At 38.7% G+C, this 26,846-nt stretch overlaps 1 protein-coding gene across 1 annotated transcript in view; it reads left to right on the forward strand.

Moving 5' to 3' along the window:
• SPAG16 (sperm associated antigen 16) overlaps window positions 1-26,846 on the forward strand; it is a 658,615-nt gene that overhangs the window by 290,904 nt on the left and 340,865 nt on the right. The window contains exon 11 of the mRNA XM_036318536.1: window positions 6,077-6,220. Coding sequence (XP_036174429.1) covers window positions 6,077-6,220 — 144 coding nt within the window. The remainder of the gene's footprint in view (window positions 1-6,076; window positions 6,221-26,846) is intronic.

Genomic DNA, 26,846 nt, shown 5'->3' on the forward strand with positions numbered 1-26,846 from the left:
AGTAGATATGTGGCCAACAAATATTCATTGGGCACATATTTTGATACTGATATATTTTCAAACCACCACGCACCTTCTATGCTGGAAATAATTAGAGCCTGTGAACCAAAGTGAAGGAAACATTCACAGTGAAAGTAAAGACAGGGATATCTAATTAGCCTTTCTTGTGACAATCTTTTTTTGGATTAATTTTCTTCTCTTTGAAAAGTCTAATGGTGGTGCTTATGTCACTGACTTTACTGATAATTAATAGTGTTCTTCATACACCTACACATATTCTCTCCAAAATATCCTTGTGTAATGCCACTACTGGAAAGAACAATTCAATTAGAGAGGAGAGCTTTTGGAGTACATATCAGATGGTCTATTGTAGGGAATGTGCCCTGTTACAAAAGAGAGCAAATCTCTGCTAGAACATAATATTTTATGTAACAGGCCGGGCACATTGTTTAACAAAACATTTTATGGATATTTCATCAGGACACGGCTTGGTTAAAGAGCAGGGCTAGCATTTACCCACGTTTTCTTTTTGTGAATCCTTAAGACGGTTCCTGTACTATTTCCACCCTAGTCACAAGCTTATTAACTTGGGAATGAGGTGACAGGGCCTTTGTCTTTGAATCCTGTAATTATAATTAATAGTAAGTTAAAGGGAAGCAGAAAGCTTATATTCAAAGTTTAAAGTGAAGTGACTCTGGCACTTAGGGCAGGTGCCAGGAAGATATTTAAAAAGAGCTCATTATTCTTATTAATTAGAGCTTCGGGAAGACATCTCTGAGAATGCAAGTCATTCTGTGGTGACAAGAGGGACACTTCTTTGTGGACAGAGCCCAAGGAGAGACTGTGCCGTCTTCATTTCAGCGCGCCCAGGCCCTACCTAGCAGAGGCCTTCCTCCTGGCCCACAACTGCTCGGTGCCAGTTGTATACCTGAAAACAGGGAAAGGAGTCAGTGTGTGCACACTGCCCACTGTTTCTCTGAATGCATTCCTGAAAACTGTGTCATGAGAAAAATTCCACCGAACTTTTGTGTTCATTTGTGAAAGTATTATATCTGAGGGTTACAATTCAGTCAGGAGATTTAACTTCAAATCAAACCCAGCAATGTCCAGGGATTATCCAAACCCACCTGGGAACATCATTTCTCTCTAAATATCCATAATTTTTGTGTTAAACTTGCTTCCCATGATTATAGAAATTAACCGCCAGATTATAATGCAGCACAATGATGTTGATTAATGATATTAGCTAAACTTTTATGGAGAGCTGACCATGTGCAGATATTGTTCCAACCACTTTACATAGATTAACTTATTTTATCCTCACAACTTCCCTATGGATCAGTTTTATCATCCCATCCTTTTCACAAATAAGGAAACTGAGGCTGAGAGGTTGTATAATATAATCAGCTAATAAGTATAAGGAGAGCTAGTATTCAAATCTAGGCAGCCTGGCCTCAGAGAGCTTGTCTCTCTGTACGATGATAATGTTCATTGAGCTGTCACTACATGGCCAACCCTGTTGTAGCCCTTTATGTGTTAACTTATTTAAGTCTCAGAACACACCTATGAGAGCAATGCTATGTTCTTCCTGTTTTTCAGAAGAGGAGCCTGAGGCAAAGGCTGGTAAAATAACTTACCAAGGATGCCTACTAGTAAACACTGGAGCAAGAGTTCAAACATATCTTAGTGTGAAGCCCACGGCCTTAAACACTAGTATATTCCATGCCATGCAAGTGATTTGGAACAGGCTCAAAAGCCAAATTTGGCCCATAACCTGGATTCATAAATAAAGTTGTGTTGGAGCACAACCTCGTTCATTCATTTATATGTTATCCATTGCTGCTTTTATGCTACAATGGCAGATTTGAGTAGTCACAACAGAGACCATATGACCCATAAATTACTATCTGGCCCTTTACAGAAAAAAGTTTGCCAACCTCTGCTTTAGAACATATGTACTTTTCCTCAATCATCTTTGATCCATCCATCCACCACTCTAAACCTAGCCAGTGCCTAACTAATAGAAAATAAGTGACAATAGTTATAACCTTTCATACATCCTTAGAAAATGACAGGAAAAAGGTCAACTTTTTAGAAACTTCAAGATGCATCTCAATAAATCCCCTAGACAGAGATAAGACAACATTTGACTTGGCATTTGTTCCTGTGTCATCCAAAAAAGGAAAAAAAAAAAGCAGCTGAGACTCTGAGCTCACTCTACAGAGAGACATGGACTCTGGGCACAGTCCACTCAAATTTGTGTCCTCGCTCTGCCACTTCCTGGCTTTGTGACCTTGACCTGATCACTTAACCACTATGTGCTTCAGTTCCATCTGCAAAGTGAGGATACCAGTAGACCTAAGTCGCAGGGTTGTCATGATCATTAAATGGGTTAATGCATGCAATTTTAGGATAAGAACTGATTCCCATGGAGTGGTAGTTATTTCTCTTTTCTTCAGGTTCTTTGAAAGACTGATGCAGAGAAAAATGGAATGACAAAAGTTGAGGCCTCAGTATACTAGGAAAATTATCAGTGCTTATTAAATACTAGAGGCCCAATGCATGAAATTCATGCAAAAGTAGGCTTTCCTTCCCCTGGCTGCCGGCACTGGCCTCCCTCTGGCACCGGGGACCGGGCTTCCCTCGCAGCCCCGCGTGTTCCAGAAGGACGACCGGAAGGGCATCCAGTCTAATTAGCATAATACGCTTTTATTATTATAGATTCTCTTACATTTATTGTTTACAGGACATTCTATAAAAGAGGTGATTAAAAAGGCAATGCTCTCTGACAACTTGAAGTATAATACAAGGCTCATAATTTTAGCACAAGGGAACAAATTAAATACCTTATCAAGTTCAAAATGCAGTACGTCAGCCTTATGTAGACAGGGATGCAGGAGGGGTGCTGTCACCTGGTTTCTCCTACAACACCAGAGCATTTCACCTGTCAAGAGCAGGGTCTTCTAACCCCTTTATGACTATTATGCCGCATGGTACCCAGCTCCAATATATACCCTGACAATTCCTAGATGGTTTCTGTAACTCAGGATTTAATGTGTAAATGACTTGAGCATTTATGGGAATGATAATAATTATCTTCAATCTCTATAATAGTTATTATTGATGTTTATAATGTACATATAAATAATAAACTATGAAATATTGACATGAAGTAGAAGTAGCTAAAATCATGACCCTTGAAATCAAACTGCCCTGAATTCAAAGTCAGCCGTCTACCCATTACCAAATGCAGACTTGAGCAATTTACATATCTCATTAAATCACAAAACTAATGGTGCCAAAATCATTCACTCAGTTATATATTTATAAATACATTTTTATTGATTCCAGAGAGAAAAGGAGAGGGAGGGAAAAACATCACTGATGAGAGAGAATCATTGATCAGCAGCCTCCTGCATGCTCCTTACTGGGGACCAAGCCCGAAATCTGGGCATGTGCCCTGACCTAGAATCGAACCTTAACCTTCTAGTTCATAGGTCACTGCTCAACTACTGAGCCATGTCATTTGGGCTCAGTCTATTTGAAAAGCACTTACTGAATAGCTATGTGCCAGCATAGTTGGAGTTGAATATATATAGCAAACAAAGCAGCCATATACCCTGCCCTCATGAGCTTTAATTCCACTTGTGAAAATTAAAAGCATTTAGTATAAGGTCTGGTGCACATTAACTTTTCAAATAATATTGGATATCATTACCATTAATTGATGATGATGGAGGAGGAAGTCTTCAGATGCCAGTACCTCATTATGGAGTTGATAACAATACTAAACTTCTGAATACGGGGAACAGTGCCAGCCCATGTGTCTGTTCTCCATCTTGATCATCTCCCCCGCAGAGTGATCTGAGTTGGGAGCTCTTAAGTGGGGATCTGGATCACCATGACCCAGTCTCTGCTGATGCTCTTGGTTAGTGACCAAATCAATGACAAGTGTTTATGGGCTAATGGATGTGAAACATGAGAAGCACTAAGTTCCTTCTGATATATGCTGGAAATATTTCTGTTCACTCAAAGAGCATTTCATGAGTGAAGTAAAATACATTCTTTGCAGAATAGAATATCAGCATTTGACTGAAAGTTGTGCAGAGCAATTAGAAAATGAGAGATAATTTTTTTAAAAAGAGTCCATATTAGAAAATGAATATTTGAACAAAGACAGGAGAGTGGGATCAGTCTGTGTAAAGCTGAAGTAGGAGTAGATAGAGGAGGCCCCAAAGCAGAAGAGATAAGAATCTGGAAACCACTTCCAAAACTGATGAGGCACCAATGATTTGTGTTTATTTATATTTTTCCTTAACTCCTACAAATAGCTCCCCTCACAAAAGTCATTTGAGAAACTTATCTTTCAAAGTTCGTAAAGACATCAATGATTTAGTTATCTTCACTTAAAGAGGGTAATTTATCATCTAGTCGAGTGTGCATGTGTCTGCCAGGAAAGCTGCGAGCCAACATACATCATACTCATAGCTTCAAGGATTTGGTCTGCCTTCTTATGTGTATTTGAATATAGAATTCATTTCAGCCTGACATTTTTTACCTCTCATCATATTTTTCTTCTAATTAAGTTCTATAAATGTATCCTCTACCCAGTTTGAGCTGTAATAAATTCCTTTCCTAAATTGGCCTTCTGAAAATCACAAACCAACATTATGATGAATTGCAAAATGAAAAATTTCCCTTCCACTGTGTTTATTTTGAGGAGGGAAGTACTGGAGAAAAATGAAACAGTGCTCCACTAAAAAGAAGGCCCTGCTCATAGTAGTTACATGCCTGTGATTTGAATGTTTGCAACACTGGTTAACTGCAGCAGATTTCCCAAACTGTAGAGGTCTAGTGCAAGAAAATGAATTTTCAGTTCAAAATTTTGAGGTCAAATGGAAGGGATCCATAATGAGAAAAGTTTTAATCTCATGTTAGCCCTGGAACTACCCATGTAGGTATAGACTGATGTATATATTATTCCTAAAGTCTATATTGAAGAAGAAAGGGACAAGGACATTCAGAGAATGCACTGTGGGAGAAATTAATGGGTAATTTTTTATTTTTAAGCCATTGTTTCATTTCACTATGTAGTCAAGCAAAAGCATTATGTCTTAGATTTGAGAGGGCTATGTTGAAATCGAACAATTTGCTGCTATTATTTAGGCTGGTATTTTAATAGGTGCTTAACATTGGGCACATTTGTTCCATTACATTGTAAGGCATAGATGAAACTCTATATAAATAAGATTAGAGCATGGCCATAGATGAAATATCAGGCATTAACCTTGTAGACTCTTGATTTTGGAATGGTTTAGCTCCAATCTTTGAATAGCCAGAGTGATCATAGCCTGGTTCAAATAATTCTACTTAATGTGTTAAGTGTTAATTTCACATCCTTCTTTCTCATTTCCCCCTATGCCTTTATAGAGTGGGGAATTGCCTGATGCATCCTGAATTCATTACTGTAATTTGTGTACTGTGCATTGACTGAAACCAGTTTAAGTGGCAGATTAGCACAGAATTTGAGCTCCTTTGCTTTGTGTAGATAGTAGGCCGTGAAGTTAATGTTTCATTTATAGCATGTATTAAAGGACTATGATGGCGGTTATGATTTATGATCTTTTCCTGGCTAATGCCTGGTTTAAGATATACTATAATCTGCAAAGAATTTTGATTTTCTTAATAATTACCATGGCTACAGGTCCAACTATCCTAACACTGAATTATCATTGGCATCACTTTTTCTTACTAAACCACCCCCCCCCCAAACCAGAATTATTGTTTTAAAATTAGAATTAGACATGAGCAATTATCTAAACCAAGCATCTCATTTGACACATAAGGAATCTGAGATCCAGTGAAGTTAATTAGGTTGATGGCAATCAGAAAGTGATTAGTGTTAGAGCTGTAGCCCCCCCGGAGGTAGACGCTGGCTCCTCTGAACTCCAGACCAGCACCCTAGGAACTGTCCTGCCTTGCTGAAGTGGAATAGCCACTGCCATTTCCTCTGTTTACAGTATGAAAGCATTCGCTCTTATCGCCCCCTAACTCTCTCCTCTGTCTGACTGTGCAGCATCGTGATGCACCCCAGCAAGGACATCCTAATCTCCTGCAGCGAGGACCGCCTCTGGAAGGCAGTGACGCTTCCCAAAGGCAACGTGCTTCTCACAGGAACCGGCCACAACGACTGGCTTTCCAACTGCTGCTTCCATCCCAGGTCAGTTCACACAGTCCCGGAGCCAGCCGAATCTCTCCCGGAATGCACTTGGCTATTCTGTTTCTTCACTCTCCTGGCTTTTTAAATGGAAAGATGGATAATAGACTAAAACTGTACATGTTTCATATGTACAACTTGATGAGTTTGGAGATAGGTATATATCCTTAAAACCATTACCACAGTCTATCCTATCAATATTTCTATCATCTCGGAAAGTTTGCTGCTACCCACTTTATTTATTATTGTTATCACCACTGGAACACTTACCTCCTTAGCAAATTTTTAAGCACACAAGATAATAGATCTCTAAGACTTACCTTGTATAAATGAAACTTGGTACTTCAGTGATTTTGATGGCACTTTTTTTTTTCTCTGCAACCTTACAACCTGAATTTAGAAAAGTGTAGATACGTGCTCCTTTGGCTTTCATTATATTGACTTTATAGATTGATTGCTTTTGATATTTGGTACCTGTAAAACTTAGTCACATGCTGATACATTTAACAGAGTACAGAGCTTCCCAGAAGAAGCATTATTGATGCTTCTTGTACTCACAAGCTCTGACAAGACACATGGCTTTCTAGAAAATAATGCATGCTAGTGTTTACTTTACCTCAGTTTATCATGCAGGTTTTCCCTTTAGAAATAAGTTATCTACCAAAAAAGATCAGAAGATAGTGATCAATTTTGTTAAAAATTAAATGGCAATCAAAATATTAAAGAGATTAAAGCTGAACTGAAAGCATTGAGTTCTGTAGTTTTCAGAATTCATTGAATTTTTGTACTGCAAAGGCCAAGGACACAGAAGGAAAGATATTGTTAAACACATAGACACATTAAAAAGCTCTGCCCACAGGTGTTTGTAGTCAACTCCCACTGCCAATTCCAACTGACTTCTCATGTTCATCATTGTACTCAACACTTGCAAACAGTCTTGCATCCGGCTATTTCTAACACCGTATTATTCTTGGAGACTCATAGGTTTGGTGTAATTTCTAAACCATTCCATTGGGAAATTTTGTTCTTAGGAGAACTCTTATTGATGTATTTTCATAAAACTCAATTTTTTTTTTTTTAATCTTGGTATGATTCGATATAATAAAGTGGTACCCTAGCTGGTTTGGCTCAGTGGATAGAGCATCAGCCTGCGTACTGAAGGGTCCCAGGTTCGATTCAGGTCAAGGGCACATGCCCAGGTTGTGGGCTCATCCCCAGTAGGGGGCGTGCAGGAGGCAGCCGATCAATGATTCTCTCATCAATGATGTTTCTCTCTCTCTCTCCTCTTTTCCTCTCTGAAATCAATAAAAGAATATTAAAAAAAAAATAATAAAATGGTAATACGCAAATCGACCAAAAGGTGGAATGACTGGTCGCTATGATGCGCACTGACCACCAGGGGCAGACACTCAACGCAGGTGCTGCCCCCTGGTGGTAAGTACGCTCCTCCTCATCCACAAGCCAGGCTGATGGCTGGCGAGCTCAGCAGCCCGCCTCCGGGGAGGTGCTAAGGATGTCAGACATCCCCTGAGGGCTCCCAGACTGCAAAAGGGTGCAGGCAAGGCTGAGGAACCGCACCCCGCCCCCCCACCTCCAGTGCACGAATGTCATGGACAGGCCTCTAGTTGTTAATACAATTAGATAGAAAGAAACTGAATTAATGAGAGGACTAAACTATTTTTTTTTTTAATTTTTGAAAATTTTCTCAAAGTCTAATTTATCTTTAGTGCTAGATGTTTGAACTTAAGTTGTGAGCATGTATGCATTCTGTACCTGTTAGGAAAATGAAGCCCATCTTGTAAGCAGAGACAACCCAATTAGAAGTGTGACCTATCACTTACGGAGCTACTGGGCACAGTAGTCGGATTTCCATAATGCCCAGTTACCATGACAGCCAGTGACTCAGATATTGTCTCATTAGTTCTTGACCAGCACAGGTTCTTTTAATAGATTTTCCCATTTTCCCACTCAATTACTGAAATTAAAATGAGGTAAAATACATCATTATTCACTCATAATATGAATTTACGTTCAGCACTTTCTTTGGCAAAATTGTAGTAAAATGCAGCTACACTGTTTGCTTTTTTCTAGTGCACGAGATAAAAATAATGGGAGAAAATACATTTAACCATAAGTGTTTTTAAGTGAGTGATAATTAATAGCAAATATTCTTTGGTAGGATCAATTAAAAGAAATAAATTATTGTCAAAATAATAGTAAAAATCTTTTTTTTAAATAGAGATTGATTTGTTTTATTTTCCAATTAGAGTTTACATTCATCATTATTTTGTTTCAGTTTCAATTGTACAATCTAGTGGTTAGACAATCATATGTTTTACAAAGTGATCCCCCCAGTATTTCCAGTACCCACCTGACATCATAAAGAGTTATTATAATATTATAGACATGTTTCCTATGCTGTACTGTACATCCCTATGACTAATTTTTAATCCCTTCACCTTTTTCACCTAACCCTCTCCCATCTGGCAACCATCAATCTGATATCAATTCAGATTTTATAAATCAGATCTCTTTGTATAATGAATGCTTAATATATGCAAATCAACACTGAAGATCATATATGTGTAACATATATAAAATACATGCATATAACATGTATTTATATGATGCTATGTCCTAAAGGTTGTTGACATTCATGCTTTCCAAAACTTATATTAGTGTCATTTGATTTTTATTTTGGCTTAAGTAATTTAGTAAAAAACAGTTTCTTTTTGAAGACAACATTTTTCCTATTTATCTACATGCTTTACCTATAATTTAAAAATAAAACAAAATAAATTTGATTCTAATATGATACTTTCATATGTAGTTGTTTCTCCAGTTAAACAATGCCATGATAATCTCGCTTAGAGCCCATCTTTGTGATCTGCCGGATTCTGCTCCCCGGGAAGAGACCCAGAATAGACACACTATACGTACTAACATCTGCCGAATTGCTGTGCCCTTCACAATGAAAAATAAATGTGTACATTTTATTCTTATTTATTTTTTATTGTTGGCACTATTACAGATGTCCCTCATTTCCCCCCTCTCTAGCCACCTCCATCCACCTCTCCTGTCCACCGCCTATGACCATTTTTTTCTGTAACTTACAATTATATGTATTCTAGATTACTACAAAGTTTAAGCCACTGTTTCTCCTGCAACAATGATATAAACCAGACTTCTTTTGGGGGTCAGTCCTACTTGATATGACAGTGGTACAGCTTGACTGACCCAAATCAGTCTTCATTGCCCTCTTTCCCTGCCCTACCAGACATCATCAGGACATAATCAACAAATACAACACTCATAGTGATGTTGGGCAAAAGAGACCGTCAGGTAAAAACTAACCTGAATCACCTGAGAATTCAGACAATATGATGTTGAAATATATAGAATGAAAGATCTTATAAATATGTACAAGAAGATGCTGACAATGCCATTGTCATCAAAGATTTCAAAGTATCTTCCTCAGTTTTTAATCTGTCAAGAAAATTACAGTGGAATTAGAGGGATTAATAAACTAGTAAGCTCTTTAATAAACTAGTAAGCTCTTTATATCTTGGATATTGTACTTTATGAAGAGAGAATACAAATTATTTTAAATCAGTCATTGTTAGATTTTTTAAATGTATAAATCTTACATCAAAATTTAGCATAAGTGAATTCTTCAGAATAGCAATTAAATAAACCAATATTTGCAAACAAGATTCATAAAAAAGGAAATAACATATCAATTACTAAAATATAATAAAATCTGAATTATCAAAAAGCAAATAAGTGAATATTGATCAAAGAAGAACTATAAATAGATGTTACTTAGTTGGTAAACAACCACAACCACAATACTTATCAAACTTGAGATGTAAACAAAGCTATATTCAGAGTAAAACTCATAGTTTTAAATGCTGTGTTGTTAAGCAAAAAATAAAAAATAAGTGAATTAGGAATTCATATTGAAAAGTAAAACTGGTCAATGAATACCAAAAAGCAAAAGAATGAATAAATAAATTAGTATAAAAAGATATTAATCCAAATTTTGTTTTTCTGAGAGAAAAAATAATAAAACAAGGAAGTACAATAAAATAAGTAGATACCTCAAAAATTCCTCTAGAAATAAAAGCAAGCAGCATAAATATAAAGCTTAGAAATTTGAAATGAGTTAAAGCCACATATGCAGATACTAAAAAATATATATGTTGGAATTTTTTATAAAATAATACATTTCTATAAAAACAAACATTCCCAATAATGAATCAAGATGAAGCATAAACCCTGAATGGATTAACATTGGGAAAAACTGAGTTTTTGAACTTCTGCTTCCATTCCCATCTTGAGCAGGTTTATGACTGAGTTTTGAAAATCTTATTTTTTAAAAATCAGTAAATTTATTTTTAAAAATATGTTTTTTATTGATCTGAGAGAGAGAGAGAGGAAGGAAGATGGGAGAAAGAAACATGGATTGTCTGCCTCCTGCACACACCCTACTGGGGATTGAGCCTGCAATGCGGGTATGTACTGTGACTAGGAATTGAACTTATGACCTCTCAGTTCATGGGACAATGCTCAACCAACTGAGTCACACCAGCCAGGGCAGTTTTTAGGTTTACTGAATGTTTGTTGGTAAATGAAAATGAAAAAGAAATTTTAGTTCCAAACTCAACAAATGTAATACACCAACCACAGCTCTACTGTAGTCTCATTTCATAATTATAGATGTAAACTGTTTAAAAGAATGTAGAAAATATAACTTAGTTGTATGTTTAAAGGCAATTTACAATGATCAAGTAAAATTTGTATTTGAAAAGCATGGGATACATAAGGGATCTAATTATGAAGATATCCTATTATAAACTATACTAGAGGCCCAGTGCATGGATTCGTGCACCAGTGAGGTCCCGGGGTCTGGCCTGCACCCTCTCACAATCTGGGGCCCCTCACGGGATGTTGGAGAGCCAGTTTCGGCCCAATCTGCACAGGCCTGGCAGAGGGACCCACCAGTGCATGTAAACATGCACCGGGCCTCTAGTATGCATATAAGATCTTTGGTTAATCTCTTTCCACCTTCCCTCTCCCCACTTCCCTCTGAGATTCATCAGTCTGTTCCATGTTTCCATGCCTATGGTTTCTGCTCCTACATTGAGCATCTGTCCCCTGGTGGTCACTGTGTGTCATAGTTACCAGACAGTTGGCCGGTTGCTTAGGCTTTTATATATATAGGTTAATAGGTAGACATTGCAGGTTACTTTAAGTTGGGGTTGTTAAGCCCCATGTTTTGATGTTGACAAGAAGAATGGATTTTGGTAGAACTGGGAATTAAGAAGATCTGGCAGGTATATGTATAATTGGGATCCATGGAGTTAGATGGGTCAAAAGAGATATGCATGTTTACTGATTTGTATATAAGTTTGTAGATTCCTTTGTAGGATTTGTGTCTCAAGACACTTTTTAGGAGTAACATGGGTAACCCAATCACTGTAGACCTGCTGTTATGGAATATTTACCACTAGAGGGAGCTCAAACATTGGTAAGGTAAAGCAACCTGTGCTTTGGCATTTACTTGGTAGACTGATGAGCTAGCTGTTGAAAATTATTCATTAGTCACTCAGTGTGATGAATGAGTGGCGCAATGCAGAAGGTGTGCATTGGCACTAACTTTGCACTGTTAAAAGAGCAAAATGTATGCGCTAAACAGAAGGGACCTTAAGCACACTCCAGTGCAAAGAACGGTACCTAAATAGCTAACACATGGAGTCAGAGTTTCAGGTTCCCTTGTTAGAAACTTAGCTTTACCTTTGCTAGTCCTGTCAGTTTTCTCATCTATGAAATGGGTATAATAATGATGATACCTACTTTGCAGATCAATTGTGAAAGCTAAATGCTATAATATATGAAAAACACAAATACTATTTATTTCCTGGCACATATATGCTCAATAAGTGTTACCCACTATTATTTTTATTCATTTATAGGAATTTTGAGTACTTAGAGATAGCTCAAAAATTGCTATACAACTGGTAATATTAAATACAATAGGCTAGGAAGGGAAAGAATCCATTTCAAGTCTGGGTTACACCAAGCTTCATTAGAAGAGTACTATCCATAAAACATTAATTGGTAACATCATGTCTCCAGTTCTTAGCAAGATAAACATGGAAACAGTTATAAACTGAAAAAGAAATATAATTACGTGAAATTACATATGTTATCTATCTGTTCATAGCCCGTAAAAACATGTTTCTTTAAAAGTTATAGCAATTAACTCTTTGTATTTCATTTTTACAGAAGAAATAATTCTGCACATTTCATATATATATTATTTAGATTATGTTTTCAAAGGAAAACGTAAAACATTTTGCCAGAAACACTAAGAATACTTTTTAAAATAGGTTTTTTTTCTTTAGTTTTGGTCTTGGAAGAATGTAAAACATAATGATTGACCTACTTTGTGTCCAAGGCACGTTTTATTATTGATTAGTCTATGTAGACTAGTAGTGTATCAGTCTCCAGGCTAATTTTAATAGATCAATAAAATGCTCACTACACTAATGTAATAATATGTTATTTGGTCTTTACCTATACCAATCTATTTGGTCTTTACCTATGCCAGTAATATATTATTTTGTCTTTACCTTTTACTATACTGCTCAATAACAGTAGCATGGTTTTGTATGTAAATACAATGTCCATTTTTCTGATGCTTAGAGTTGCACTTTCTTCTGTGTGACTACAGCTTATTATGTGAAACAGCATGCATCTTCCCAAATATCTCTACGAAATGAAAGAAGTTAGAAAGAAGTTGGGATTAGTGGTTTAAACAATTTTACAGGGCTGCATTTTTTCTCTGAGTTCACTGCCTGAGGCAGAAGTAGAGCTAATGGCATCCTGTTAAACATATAAATCACCTTTATACACTGATTTATGAATTGTGAATAAATAGACCCCTCCCAAATCCCCCATATCTCTCTTTCCTGTATGAGCTACCTATTCATGTATTTCTATAGTGCCCAGAACTATAGTATGAAAGCTCCTTGACAAGTATATTGAAAGGGCGAGTCATCGCGGGGCCTACGTGGGCCGGCCGCCGGGCCCCATGAGGCACAGCCTGACCATGCTGCTGGCGGCCTCGGGCACCGACTCCCCAGCCCACGGCGGGAGCCCAGCGCAGGCCGCCACCCGCCCGCCGCCCCTGGACCAGACCCACGCAGCAGCGGCGGCGGGGCGCGTGCCCTCGCCCGAGGAGATGGAGGAGGAGGCGATCGCCAGCGCCCCCAGGGACGAGACGGAGGACATGGACTTCCTGTCTGGGCTGGAACTGGTCGATCTGCTGGACCCCCGGCAACCGGACTGGCCCCTGGAGCCCGGGCTCAGCTCGCCCTGCGGGGGGGGCTAGGACTGTGCCCTCCATCTTGCCCTGGGTTCTCCATTTTGGGGGCAGCCGCCATGTGCTCAGGAGAGTGCCTTCTTCCCAGAAGCCCAGGCCGCTGCTGGCGACGCCCGGGATTTCTTTAACCAATGACAATCAAGGGACGTGAGCGCCATAGAGATGACCACATCCTGTGTAACAAGACCCGACTCACGCCTGGCCAATCGGCGGGGCCCACAGTCCCCTCCCCTGACCTTACTATAAAACCCACAATCCCATCAGGCCTCTCTCTCGGCCACTGGGCTTACCGTTGCATCGGTGAGTGTGGTCGGGGAGCCGAACTAGTTCGAAATGAAGGACTCTTTGCTTTTGCATCGGACTGGCTGGCTCCCTGGTGGGCCCTTGGGAATCTTGAAATCTGGGCACAACATATATCATTTAATTGTTTAAAAAGAACATCTTTTTATTTGCTACAAACATAGTCAGGAGTTCACATTTCAAAGCATAATGAAGAGATTGATGAACTGTTTCCTAAGTTTCAGAGTAGATGCTTTCATAATCTGAAAATTTCAGTAGGTTATTACCAGGGTAATGTTTACATATACCTGTTAAATAATAATATTCTACTTTATATTTTTGAAGAGGTGTGTGTTGTGCTTCTGTTCTTAATATAGTCAGTCACTTTTAGATGAAGGGGCTGAGAATTGAAAGTAACAGCATGGTTCTTTAAATACATTTCCTGTCTGATTGTAAAAGTAATACATTATCACCATAGAGAAAAGTGTTAGGAAAATATTTTCCATCGTCTCACAGCTCAGGGAAAACTTGGAGACATTGCCCAAGGGCCCTCCTCAGGCAAATGGCAGGATTGGTTATACATCAGAAGCACCTTCTAAAGTCAGTATTCTTTTCAAGTGTGGATATGAAAAAGGAGCAGCTCTGTCATTTTTGTAGAACCTCTGAGTACCTCGGTTGCTCATTGTAAAATGGAAACAACCTACTTCATAAGGTTTTCATGACAACTGCATGAGAAAAATCTATGTAAAACATTAGCAGCCATAGGCTCAGAGTAACCAGTTACTAAGAGTAGCACTGTTGGTATTTTTTGGCAGAAGGTAGCCTAGATATGGTTAGCTCTAAAACCAATATTATCTCTAGATCTATTGGTCTAGCATGAAAAAACTATTCTGAGTAATACTATAAGTGTGTTAATGGTAGGGTCTGTGTCTTACTCATCTTTGTGTTCTTGGGACAGAGCCGATCAATTGGAACATTATAGAGAATCAGTAAATAGTTCCTTAATTAAAATAAACAGAATTGAAGATGCTAGACCAAGAATGTGGCCACTTCCTCTCATACTCTTGGTAGTATGATGTGATCATGAAAGGAATTCTAGGGACAAAATAGGGAGGTTTAGAAAAGAAAGCAAGTCCATGGAGGAGGAATGCATATGTGAAGGATAGAGGTATCTCTGGCTGAGCAATTAAAGCAATTAGAAAAGCAGCCCTGACTTGAGCAGCTTGGAGGGCCATAAGGGGTCATAAAAGATCTCTAGCCACAACAACTGAGAGAGAGCTATGAAGGAGATCAAAAGAAACGCCAACCTGAACATATAAGATGGATATGTGAAGGATAGAGAAACGTCAGAGGAGAAGAGGAGAGGGAGGCATACATTCACAGAGGATAAAGAAAAGTCACAGAGTACCAGGAATAAGGAAACATACTTTCACAGAGGATAGAAAAATGCCAACAGATGCCAGAAAGAGGGAAACATATTTTCACAGGCTATAGAGGAATGTTTCAAGATAAGGGGGCAAGAAAAAAGGGGGCATCATGTGGATTTTGGACTTTGAAACAAAAGAATGGCCAATTAGGAGAGCACAGGGTTTCCTAATTGGCCATTCTTTTTGGAATGGGGAAGGGTTCCAATTAGAAGGGAGCATGAAGAGACAAAGAGCTGCAGACTTTATACACTTGAGACAAAGGGACACCAGAAAGATTTTCAGATTTTAGATGTTTGGATTTGGATTTTTTTCCAAGTAGAGATAGAGCATTTTTTCCCCATTTTGGAGCCCCTCCCCAGGTGGTCCCTTTGGTAATCCCACTGCCCAGATGGAGTTTGTATATGCTTCCAATAAACTTCCACATTTTTTATTAAAGAAGTCTTTTTGTCCATAATTTATTCTTCATCTTCGTTGGACAAGGACCAATGAGAAGTCTGTACTCCGAACTCCACGTCTCAATTATAGAGATACTAGAGGCCCGGGGCACAGGTTCATTCACCAGTGGGGTTCCTCGGCCTGGCCTGCACCCTCTCACAATCCAGGACCCCTCAGGGGATGTCAGACTGCTGGTTTTGGCTCAATCCCCACAGCCAGGCTGAGGGACCTCACCAGTACACAAATCCATGCACTGGGCCTCTAGTATGCATATAAGATCTTTGGTTAATCTCTTCCCACCCTCCCCCATTTCCTCTGAGATGCATCAGTCTGTTTTATGTTTCTATGCCTGTGTGTTAAGTGTCTGCCCCCTGGTGCTCAGTGTGCATCATAGCTACTGGTCGAATGGTCAAAAAGTTGAAAAATTGAATAGTCGCTCAGGCTTTTATATATATATACTAGAGGCCCAGTGCACAAAGTGCACAGAGTGACCAGTCATCCCAGTCTTTCTGCTGTTAGGGTCAGTTTGCATATTACCCTCTTACTATATAGGATAGAGGCCCAGTGCACTCAGGGGGTAGGGAGGGGTCTCTCAGCCCAGCCTATGCCTTCTTGCAGTCTGGGACCCCTTGGGGGTGACCACTTGCTGGCTTAGGCCTGCTCCCCAGGGGATTGGGCCTAAGATGGCAATCAGACATCCCTCTGGCAGCCCGGCAGCCCTCAGGGGATGTCCATTTGCCAGCAGGGAGCAGACCTAAGCTGCAGTCAGACATCCTTAGCGCTGCTGAGGAGGCAGGAAAGGCTCCCACCACCACCGCTGTACTGGCAGCCGTCAGCCTGGCTTGTGGCTGAGCAGAGCTCCCCCCTGTGAGAGCACACTGACCACCAGAGGGCAGCTCCTGCATTGAGTGTCTGCCCCCTGGTGGTCAGTGTGTGTCATAGTGACCAGTCATTCCCAGTCTTTCTGCTGTTAGGGTCAGTTTGCATATTACCCTTTTACTATATAGGATAGAGGCCTGCTGCACAGGTGGGGGCCGGCTGGTTTGCCCTGAAGGGTGTCCTGGATCAGGGTGGGGGTCCTGCTTGGGTGCCTGGCCAGCCTGAATGAGGGGATGATGGCTGTTTGCAGCTGGTCGCACCTCCTTCAGGGTGGGGATCCCCACTGGGGTGCCTGACCAGTCTGGGTGAGGGGCTGAGGGCCGTTTTCAGGCTGACCAGCGACTGAAGCTCCCAGCCTCTCCTTTTTTTCTTTTTTTTTTTATTCTGGGGTTTGTTTGGCTTCTATAATTGAAACTTTGTTGCCGACCTGCTCGCTCCAGCTCTGAGGCTGCGGCCGGCTGAATGCAGGTATCTGGGGTTTGTTTAGCTTCTATAATTGAAACATTGTTGCTTTCGGCGCTTAGAGCAGGCCAGGGCAGGTGGGGAACCTTGGCTTCCTCCATCACTGGAGCAAGCAAGCCTCCTGCTCGCTTCAGCTGCATGGCTGCAGCCGCCATCTTTGTTGGCAGTTAATTTGCATATCTTGCTGATTAGCCAATGGGAAGTATAGCGGTGGTATGGTTAATTACCCTTTTTGTCTTTTATTGGATAGGATAGATACTGCACTCACATATGTACACATACATACATACACATAATTTGCTATTACTGAGATCACTTTACCAAAGGACTCAAACCTAGTGGAAGTCTTTCATTTGGCATAAAACTCCTAAAACATAAAATCCTCTCTGAATAATTTTTTAATGAGAATAAATTTTGGTCATAAGGAGAAGCACTACCAGACTAGCAGAATAAGGACCTTCAAAAATCTCTCCTTAAAAGCAAGTATTGCTAAAATCAACTGTTTCAGAAGTCTAAACCTTAACCAACAGCTTGCATCAATCCAAAGAGCATTTATTCAAGAAAACTGATGAAACTGAGTAAGAAGTGAAGTTGTCTCATTCCCAGCTCCCCTTCCCAACTCTACAGTAGCCTTATAAACCAACTTTCTTACAGTCACGGTTATTGTGCAAACCGGTATCATGGAGTAGAGAGCACAGGTTTGCAGATCCTGCAAAGCCCCATTCTCAGAGAGATGGGACTATTTGAACTTTCTGGAAACTGGAAAATTCCCATTTGCAAGGCTTGTTTTTATTTGACCCATGTCAGGTCTTATTCTGTCAAAATACACTATTTGCTAGAACATTTGTAGCGAACAATTAAGAACAAGTGTTTAAAATTACAACTGCCTGAGGCAGCAATGGCAGTTGAGCAAACGAAAGGTTGGCCAAACTTCTTAAACAGAAAAGGTTAAAAAATATATGTCCCTAAGGGATTTTAAAATACTAAGTCAGATGCATTTGGGGAGCTGTGTGAGTAGCCAAGAAAGAACTGAGGGAGTCTAATCTCTCACCTTTTGCTGACCTTGAGAAATCCTGCAAGTAGAGAGTAAAGGCTGAGGCAGAGTTGTAAGCTTCCAGGGTATTGAAAATGTGCCCCATTATGCACACAGAGCCACTTGCCACAGACCTGAAGATTTACTGGGTCAAGGCATTTAATCCTTACCTGTCTGATTTTAAGTTGACCACTAAGCTAAACAAGCAGACTTCCGTGGCCATATACAACAAAGAACAACGACTTTATTGCATTACTTTAAAACAATTACTAAAAAAAAAAAAAACCAACAACAAACAGCAGCAACAACAAACCTTGGAGAGGAGGAAATCTGATTTCCAGAGTTTCCACATAATATATATTTTTTAAATGTTAAGTATTCAACAATTGCAAAATATAGGAACCATGAAAAGAAGCAGAGCAATGTGCAGAACCTGCAAATATGTTTGTTTGTTTGTTTGTTTATTTATTTATTTATTTATTTATTTATTATCTAATTATTTGGCTAAAATCTCTAGAACAATGTTGAATGGATGTGGCAAGGACAGACATTCTGAAGGGGGAAATGTTAAGCATGATGATAGCTGTGAGTTTTTTGTAGATGCTTTCATCAGGTTCAGGAAGTTCACTTCTAGTCCCAATTTGAGTGTGTTTATCATGAGAAGATGTTGAATATTGGTAAATGTTGCAACTATTAAAATGATCATGCAATTTTAATTCTTTATTCTATAAATATGGTTATTTTTGCATTTCTGGTATAAAGACTAGGTGGTCATGGCATATAACCCTTTTAATATGTTTTCTAGTATTTTGTTGAGGATATTTGTTTGCATCTATGTTAACAAGGATTATAGATCCATAGTTTTTGTTGTTGTTATGTCTTTGTCTTATTTTGGAATCAGAGCAATACTGGCTTCACAGGGTGAATCTGGAAATGCTCCCTCTTCTTATGTTTTTGGGAAGATTTTTATGAGGGGTTAGTGCTAATTCTTCTATAAAGATTTAGCAAAACTTATCAGTGAAGAAATGAATATTTGTATACTATACCCCCAAAATAGATATTTAGTTTAATCTCTATAGTAAGAACTAAAAACTAAAATAAAAATATATCTAATATTCTACTTTAATTTTGTACCAGATTATGCCCATTTTCATATAAGAATGCCCATTCTTGCCAACTCTGAGGTTTAGTGTTGTTGTGTGTGTATTTTTTTGAAATCTTGGATGTGTGATGAGTATGGCACTGACATTTAAAGCTGATCTTTTCTTATATATTAGCTATTTGCATTTCTCCTTTGTGAATAGCTCACTTAACATATTCTATTTTTAAAATTTTATTTATTTCTAAGAACCTTTACTTGTTAAATATAATCATTTTTATATTATGTTATACTAGAGGCCCAGTGCATGAAATTCATGCATGGGGGGGGTCCCCTCAGCACAGCCTACACCCTCTCCAATCTGGGACCCTTTGGGGGATGTCTGACTGCTGGTTTAGGCCTGATCCCTCTCACAATCCTGAACCGCTGGCTCCTAATCACTCATCTGCCTGCCTACTTGGTCGCCCTCAACTGTCCCCCTCTGCTGGCCTGGTCAGCCCTAACTGCCCCCCCTGCCAGCCTGGTCGCCCCCAACTTCCCCCCCTGCTGGCCTAGTTGCCCCTCACTGCCCCCCCCCCCCCGCCAGCCTAATTGCCCCCAACTGCTCCCATCTGCCAGCCTGGTCCTGCATAAGTGCCCACCCCCCCCGGTGGCCTGGTCACCCCACGCAGCCTGTTTGTTCAGTTGTTTGGTGTCTCTCACTAACCCCCCTGCCAGCCTGGTCATAGGCAGCTATCTTGTGAGGGCGTGAGGTTTAATTTGCATATTGCCTCTTTATGATATAGGATAAAAAATCTCCTAGCCTTACTATCAAATAAATTTTTATGTTTTATTTGTTTGATAAATATCTTTCCTTATGATTTTTGTAGCTGTTATTCTGTTTGATATTAAATATTTCCAAAAGTTTATATAGTATTATCTAATATATAATCATTATTATTGTTCTTTTTTTGTCCTAATATAAATAAATGACTTTAACCTCATCATTTATTTATTTTCTTTTATGTTTCAGTATTTTTATTTTTTAAATATATTTTTTATCAATTTCAAAGAGGAAGGGAGAGAGAGAGATAGAAACATCAATGATTTGAATCATTGATTGGCTGCCTCCTGCATGCCCCTACTATGGATTGAGCCTGCAATCCGGGCATATGCCCTGACAGGGAACTGAACCCGTAGCCTCTTGGTTCCTGGTTTGATGCTCAACCACTGAGCCACACCCAGCTGGGTTGGTTCAGTATTTTTAAAATTTCACTGTTCACTTTTCTTTATTCTGAATGTAACAAAGGAATATAACTATTTTTATTTCCATTAAATGTAATATTATATTTTGGTTTGAATTAAACTTCCTTTTTCTTTTTTATCTTTATTATAAAGATTTATTCAGATTTTTAAATAACTTTATGGTTAGTTGGTGATATTTAACACTGGAATTTTTATACCAATATTTTCCTCTTCTTGAGTTTTTTTTCTTTCTTTTTCTTCAAGCATGGATCCATAATATTTCTTCATTCATGGTTGATAACACAATTTTCTCATTTTGAATAAAAATATTGAATCTAAACTTTGTATTTAATTCAAGGCATTTTTTTTAATATATTTTATTGAGTTTTTACAGAGAGGAAAGGAGAGAGATAGAGAGTTAGAAACATCGATGAGAGAGAGACATCGACCGGCTGCCTCCTGCACACTCCCCACTGGGGATGTGCCCGCAACCAAGGTACATGCCCTTGACCGGAATCGAACCTGGGACCCTTCAGTCCGCAGGCCAACGCTCTATCCACTGAGCCAAACCGGTTTCAGCTCAAGGCATTTTTATTCATATTATTTTAATAATTCATTTTCTGGATTCATCTTTTTGTTCTCTCTTTCTGCATTACTCTTGACATGTATTTGATTTCCCAAATCTATAATATATTTATAACAACCTCATCTAATTCATCTCTTTATCCTCTCTCAGGGGCAAAGTTAAAAAATAAATAAAATTTTGTTTTACTAATTAACATTTATAAAATAACTTATTTATGTTTATAGCTCCCCAGCAGATTTTACTTTGATAATCATGTTTTTATTACTACTTGAAAGGGAGCTGTATTTATTATTCTTTTAATTGTCTGTGAACATTTGAACACCACATATGTTTCTGAAGTTGGGATTGCTCTTCCAATTCCCCCGGAAAGCTGGGAATCAGCATCCTCTCCCCTCTTCTTTCTCCAGGTTCCCAATTCATAGCCATGTCTGCCATCTGCCACAGCCAGTGTTGGGCCCGAAGAGCTCTAATTGCACCTGTATAAAATAGCTGATTTCACTTCCTTAGGCTGTCATTCTATGCAGTCCTGCTGTTCTACCAGAGATCAAGATTTAATTCCAATTGGAGTTATTGCATGGCAGGCAAATATTGTTCTCACACAACATAAATAGGTCATGCATTCATATTCAACAGATTTGACAGAACACAATAGTTCATGTGTACACTTTTCTTTCAACCTGGGATTTGAGAGTGAGACAGCTTGGAAGGGATGCTCTTGGTGCAGCGGGTCCCCGAGACTTTAGCTGGCTGCTGGCACATGTTCGGGACCTGAGACACTCTGCTTACCTGGCCAAACCGAGGAGCTGCCCATGGCCTTCCTTTTATAACAAACTTCTGGATGGGTGAGCCAGAGTAGTACTTGTTGAATTAGCACAGATCATTTGGACACACATATAACTGGTACTTTCAAGTTAACAAAACTCATATTCAACATATACCAAAATTATTTATAGTTTCAAATGCCTCCTCTGAGTGGGGTTCCATCTTTATAACCCCTCTCCCCATCTCATATTTTTCCTACCTCACTTTTACTGTAACTTCATACATGCCGAGTTGTTTGATGCTGAGTTACCTTGAACCTTTTGGAAATATGATTCATCACTTTTCTATTTTTCCTCGCCTTCTTTTGTTAGTGAATAGACTTCAAAGAGAGCTATTTTCTCTGATTCTTTGAAATTGTCCCCTTCTTCTGAATCTTAGCGTCATTTCAAAGATCTTATGGTTTAAGGAAAAAACCAAGATGAAGACGAAATAGTGCAATTGGGAAGCAGCCTAAGTGTGCTGACTTCCCACTTATTTTATATGCCCTTCAAAAAGGAGCCCCAAGGCTTCCCGAACCCTCTGATACTCTGTCTTTTACCTGAAAGGAAGGCCTGCTTCTGAGGTTTTATGACCCATTCAAATCCAGAAGGATCTCCCCCTGGGTATTCCGCCTATATTTTAGATATGTGTTCCAGAAAAGCACCCCTTGTTGCTATGACCCTTGTGTATTATGACAACTCATCTCATAAATTCCCCTCCCTCCTCTAAGGAGGTATTAGTGGGCTTTCCACACTCTTTTTTCTGAACACTTCTTAGTGCTGCTGTTCTTTTATGGAAGGGAAACTGCAAATAAGACTTCTGTGCATTCTTACAACCAATTTAGTGTGCAGTATATTTAGCAGACATTCCTTAAAATCATTGGCATTTAATGACACGTTTTCTAATTTTCAGGCCTAGAGCGTGTTCCTTGTTTTCATGTTTTCCTGGTCATTCTTATAACTCTGGATAGAGGAAGTTAGAAGCCTAGGTCCAGGCCATCATCTTACTCAGAAGCCCATATTTGTTTTTAATAGATGATTATAATTGACCTTTCAGGTCATTTTTATTCTTGAGGATTTATATAAGCAAATTTTGCCCTAAGCCTATTTCTGTAGGCAAGAAGTTTCTCAGGTCAAATAGATGCTGTCAAAATAATGACTTTAGGAACTGTTAAATGTCATGAGGAACTAACATTTTGCCTCTGGTTAAACCAAAAATCATTCAACTGTATCTAAGCTCCAAAGAAATATTAGCCTGTATGACCTAACCTTGCTGATTGATGGCCTGATTAAATTCCAGAGTTACTTGGCAAGTTACTGCAGTTTTTAGGAAATTTTATTGCTTCACAAATATCAGTAGAGCTCACAGTTCTCATCTTGGAAAGGCATTGTAATTATGCAAAAGCATTCTAATTGAGAGGACGCAACACCTTGAAAGACAACACCAAGCCCTCAGGTCAGAATTGTCATTCTGCACCATGTGCTTTGATGGAAATGTATGAGGGGGGCCAAATCCATTGGGCAATGTAGCTCATGGCATGGCTATCCTATGTATTTTCAACTCTCTTCAAAGAATATCGAATGCTTAGCCAGTCAATCAGAGAGAGATAAACACAGTGACAGCAGCAAGTTTTCATACTTAACTATTGTTATGGATACATAGCCAGATAAGCAATATAAAAGTGTTAATAATATATTACATATACCATTGTTTTAATTTCATTAGCATCCTTGTCAGAGAGGATCTAACATTTTTCTTGTATAAAATTCAGTGACAGATGAAAAACAATGACAAAAGCTAGATCTCATCATAAATTAGGGAGGATCAATTAGAAGAAAGTGAAGCTTATTGAGGTAGAACAATCGTGTAGATCATTGCAAGGGTGCCCTAAAAAATGAGGAAGCCCTTCTTATATCTGGATTCTTCATGGGAATTAAACCCTTGAAAAATTATTTGAGTGAACACTTTTTCAGTTCTCCAATTCTGGATGCATAGGATATATTTAATGTATTACGTTCAGTGGGTACACTAGAACACTAGGATTTTTTTTCAAGAGCCCTGATTGAGAAAGTCCATTCAAGGCCCAGTGATTGATGACAGAAGAAAACAATGACTATAAAGATATATAAGGGATAGATTCAATAGGAATAGCTCTCCTATTAAAATTGGGAAAGAGTGAGAATTTAATATGGTCCCAGAATTTTAACTTGGAAAACTGGATTTCTGAGATGAAGGAATCTAGGTAAAGGAATACATTTGTGGAAAATTTCATAACTTTATTTTGTCTCCCTTGAATTTGGAATGTCTGTGGGTGACTCAGGTAAAGATATTTAGTAAATGAATCTGGATCTCAGAAGAAAGATTGGAGCTAGTGTATGAGTTTTCTAAAGCCACAATAATGTTGCATAATAAACCACCTCAAATATTTTTAGCTTAATATAAGAATTATTTATTCAACTCATAATTGTATGAGTTGCAGTAAAAATTGGGCTTGTCTGGGATAATCATTTGGTCTCAGCTTGGCTTCCATACATCTGTTTTCAGGCAAAGTCAACCGAAGAGCTCAGCTTCTGGTGATGTCAGCTGGAATGCTTTCAAAATCTTCTACATGTCTCATGCTCTGCATGCTTCTCACATCCCTCCCACAGGGGAGGCTGGGTGTGTTCTCTCAGAGAGGCTCAGGCACACAGACAAGCCAGTCCAACTGTGCAAGAGAACCAAAAGAAGTGTGCACTTTCCCTTGACCACCAGGCTTGAACTGGAACAAAAATAATCTCCTTCTCATTCTATTGGCCAAATCCCAGAGTGAGAGAGGGTTACAACCACAAAATGACAGGGTCAAGGGCTTGGATATAGGAAGAAGGAGAGAATTGAAATTAGTTTTGCATTCTATTATTTCATATGGATGGGATGACCATGCATCCAGAAAAGTCTCAGGTTATCTCTGTTAACCTTATAGAACTATTAGTAACACCCCTTTCTTACTGTAAAGATTGTTCCAATTTGAGTGATAGATTATACAGGAGCCCTACATTTAGGAGGGTTTGATTAGGAATCAATAACCTTATTGAAACAGAATTTGTGAAGGAGGTGCCACTCAGCAGGAGCTGAGCTGAGACAGAATGGATATGAGGAAGCCAGGAGAGGAGAGATGCATAAAGGAGGTTAAATGACAAGGTTAACACCACCAAGAAGGGAAGTAAAATATGGAACAAATTTGTCTATTTCACTTGACAACTAGAAATATTTGATGAACATAGTGAGAGGTTTCAGAAAGTGGTTGCAGTGAATTAAAAGTTGACTCTAGTTCTTGCTCTCGCACTGATTTAACACTGAAACTTTTTATTATATTTATGGGTCTTAGATTTAAAACAAAAAGGACTGGGCTCTAAGAATTGAGGTCCTTCAGGTGCTAACAACACTCTGTGGATTTGAATACTAAAGACCAAATGTACAAGAACCAAGCTTACATTTCTTTCCTTTTCATCATTTTTATCACTAAAGGAAAATGTATTCATTAAGAGTTATTCTAATTTTATTTTATTATGTCTGTAAATTCCATTTTGTCTGTGTATGTGACGTCGTTGATTGACACACAACTCTCAGTAATACCTACTGTAGTTACATTAAATATTTACCAGAACATTATTTGAGACATCTGGAAATCTGTGATATCTCAGCCTGAACTGAAGCCTATTGCACATATTAAACAAGACACTTTTAAGGCTTGTCGAGTTCCTTTTGACAATTGTCCTAACTTGATGAAGCAAATAAGAAAATACCAACTGCTCCATAGAGAGTTTACCTTAAAAAGCTTTATGGATTTGATATTGTGTAAAAGTTTCCAACTATAAGTAGGTACAGTCTTAATGGCAGTAAGTGACATTGAAATCTTTAACTAACAAAACCCTCATTTGAAATTAGTAACATAGGTTTGGTAATTTGAAGTTTCAAGGATAACTAATTGACTAACACATAAAAGGACAAAAAATCTGACTAGTATTGACTTTGCAACAAACAAACGAAAAAAACTGGAAAAGATGAAACCCACAATTGTCATGCAGTTGAATCCTTTTCTTGGCTATTGCTTAAACTTTACAAACTTACTTTGTCTGAGCTTTTACCTTGACTCAAGGTCAAATGCATCATAAACATTCTGCAAGGTATGTCTGGCAGAGATAAATCAATAACAAAGTATTAGATTTGATTAAAATATTTACTTTTTTTCTGTCACCCTTCCACTTCCCATGCTAAATAGCCCTTTCCCTTACTAACTGATCTTTGCTATTGGCTGGCCTCATTTCTTGTCATAATGCCATATGCCTCAGAACTTATTTCTGTTTTTCCATAATTTCAACATTGGAGTTCATGCTCTGATGTTATGCCATGTGTCACTCAACTTGTTAAAAGACTTCAAAGAAATAAACTCATTTATACAAATTATTTTTATTCCAACAACTTCATAAATTCCAACAACTTCATAATTTGTACAGAAAAGAAAACATGCTTAGCAAGATAATTCTGCTAATTTTTGCTCTGTTCAACTGTCTTTTCAATTATTTTGCTTATTAGAGACTTTTGGATATCATAGAAAATTCCAGAAAACTGGTTATGGTATTTATCTAGCTCCTCAGGGCCTTTACCTCAGGATCTTTCTGCTTAGAATATTCTTCAAACTCTCCCCTTCCCTTCTCCTTTATATAATTAACTTTTTTTTTAAAAAAATATATTTTATTGATTTTTTACAGAGAGGAAGGGAGAGGGATAGAGAGTTAGAAACATCGATGAGAGAGAGACATCGATCAGCTGCCTCCTGCACATCTCCTACCGGGGATGTGCCTGCAACCCAGATACATGCCCTTGACCGGAATCGAACCCGGGACCCTTCAGTCCGCAGGCCGACGCTCTATCCACTGAGCCAAACCGGTTTCGGCTATAATTAACTCTTGATGTGTCTCCAGGGCTAAGTGTTTTAGTCAATTTGGTTATTATATAACCAATTATCCTAGATTAGGTA

The sequence above is a fragment of the Myotis myotis genome, unplaced genomic scaffold, assembly GCF_014108235.1.
Source record: "Myotis myotis isolate mMyoMyo1 unplaced genomic scaffold, mMyoMyo1.p scaffold_m19_p_8, whole genome shotgun sequence".
NCBI lineage: Eukaryota > Metazoa > Chordata > Mammalia > Chiroptera > Vespertilionidae > Myotis > Myotis myotis.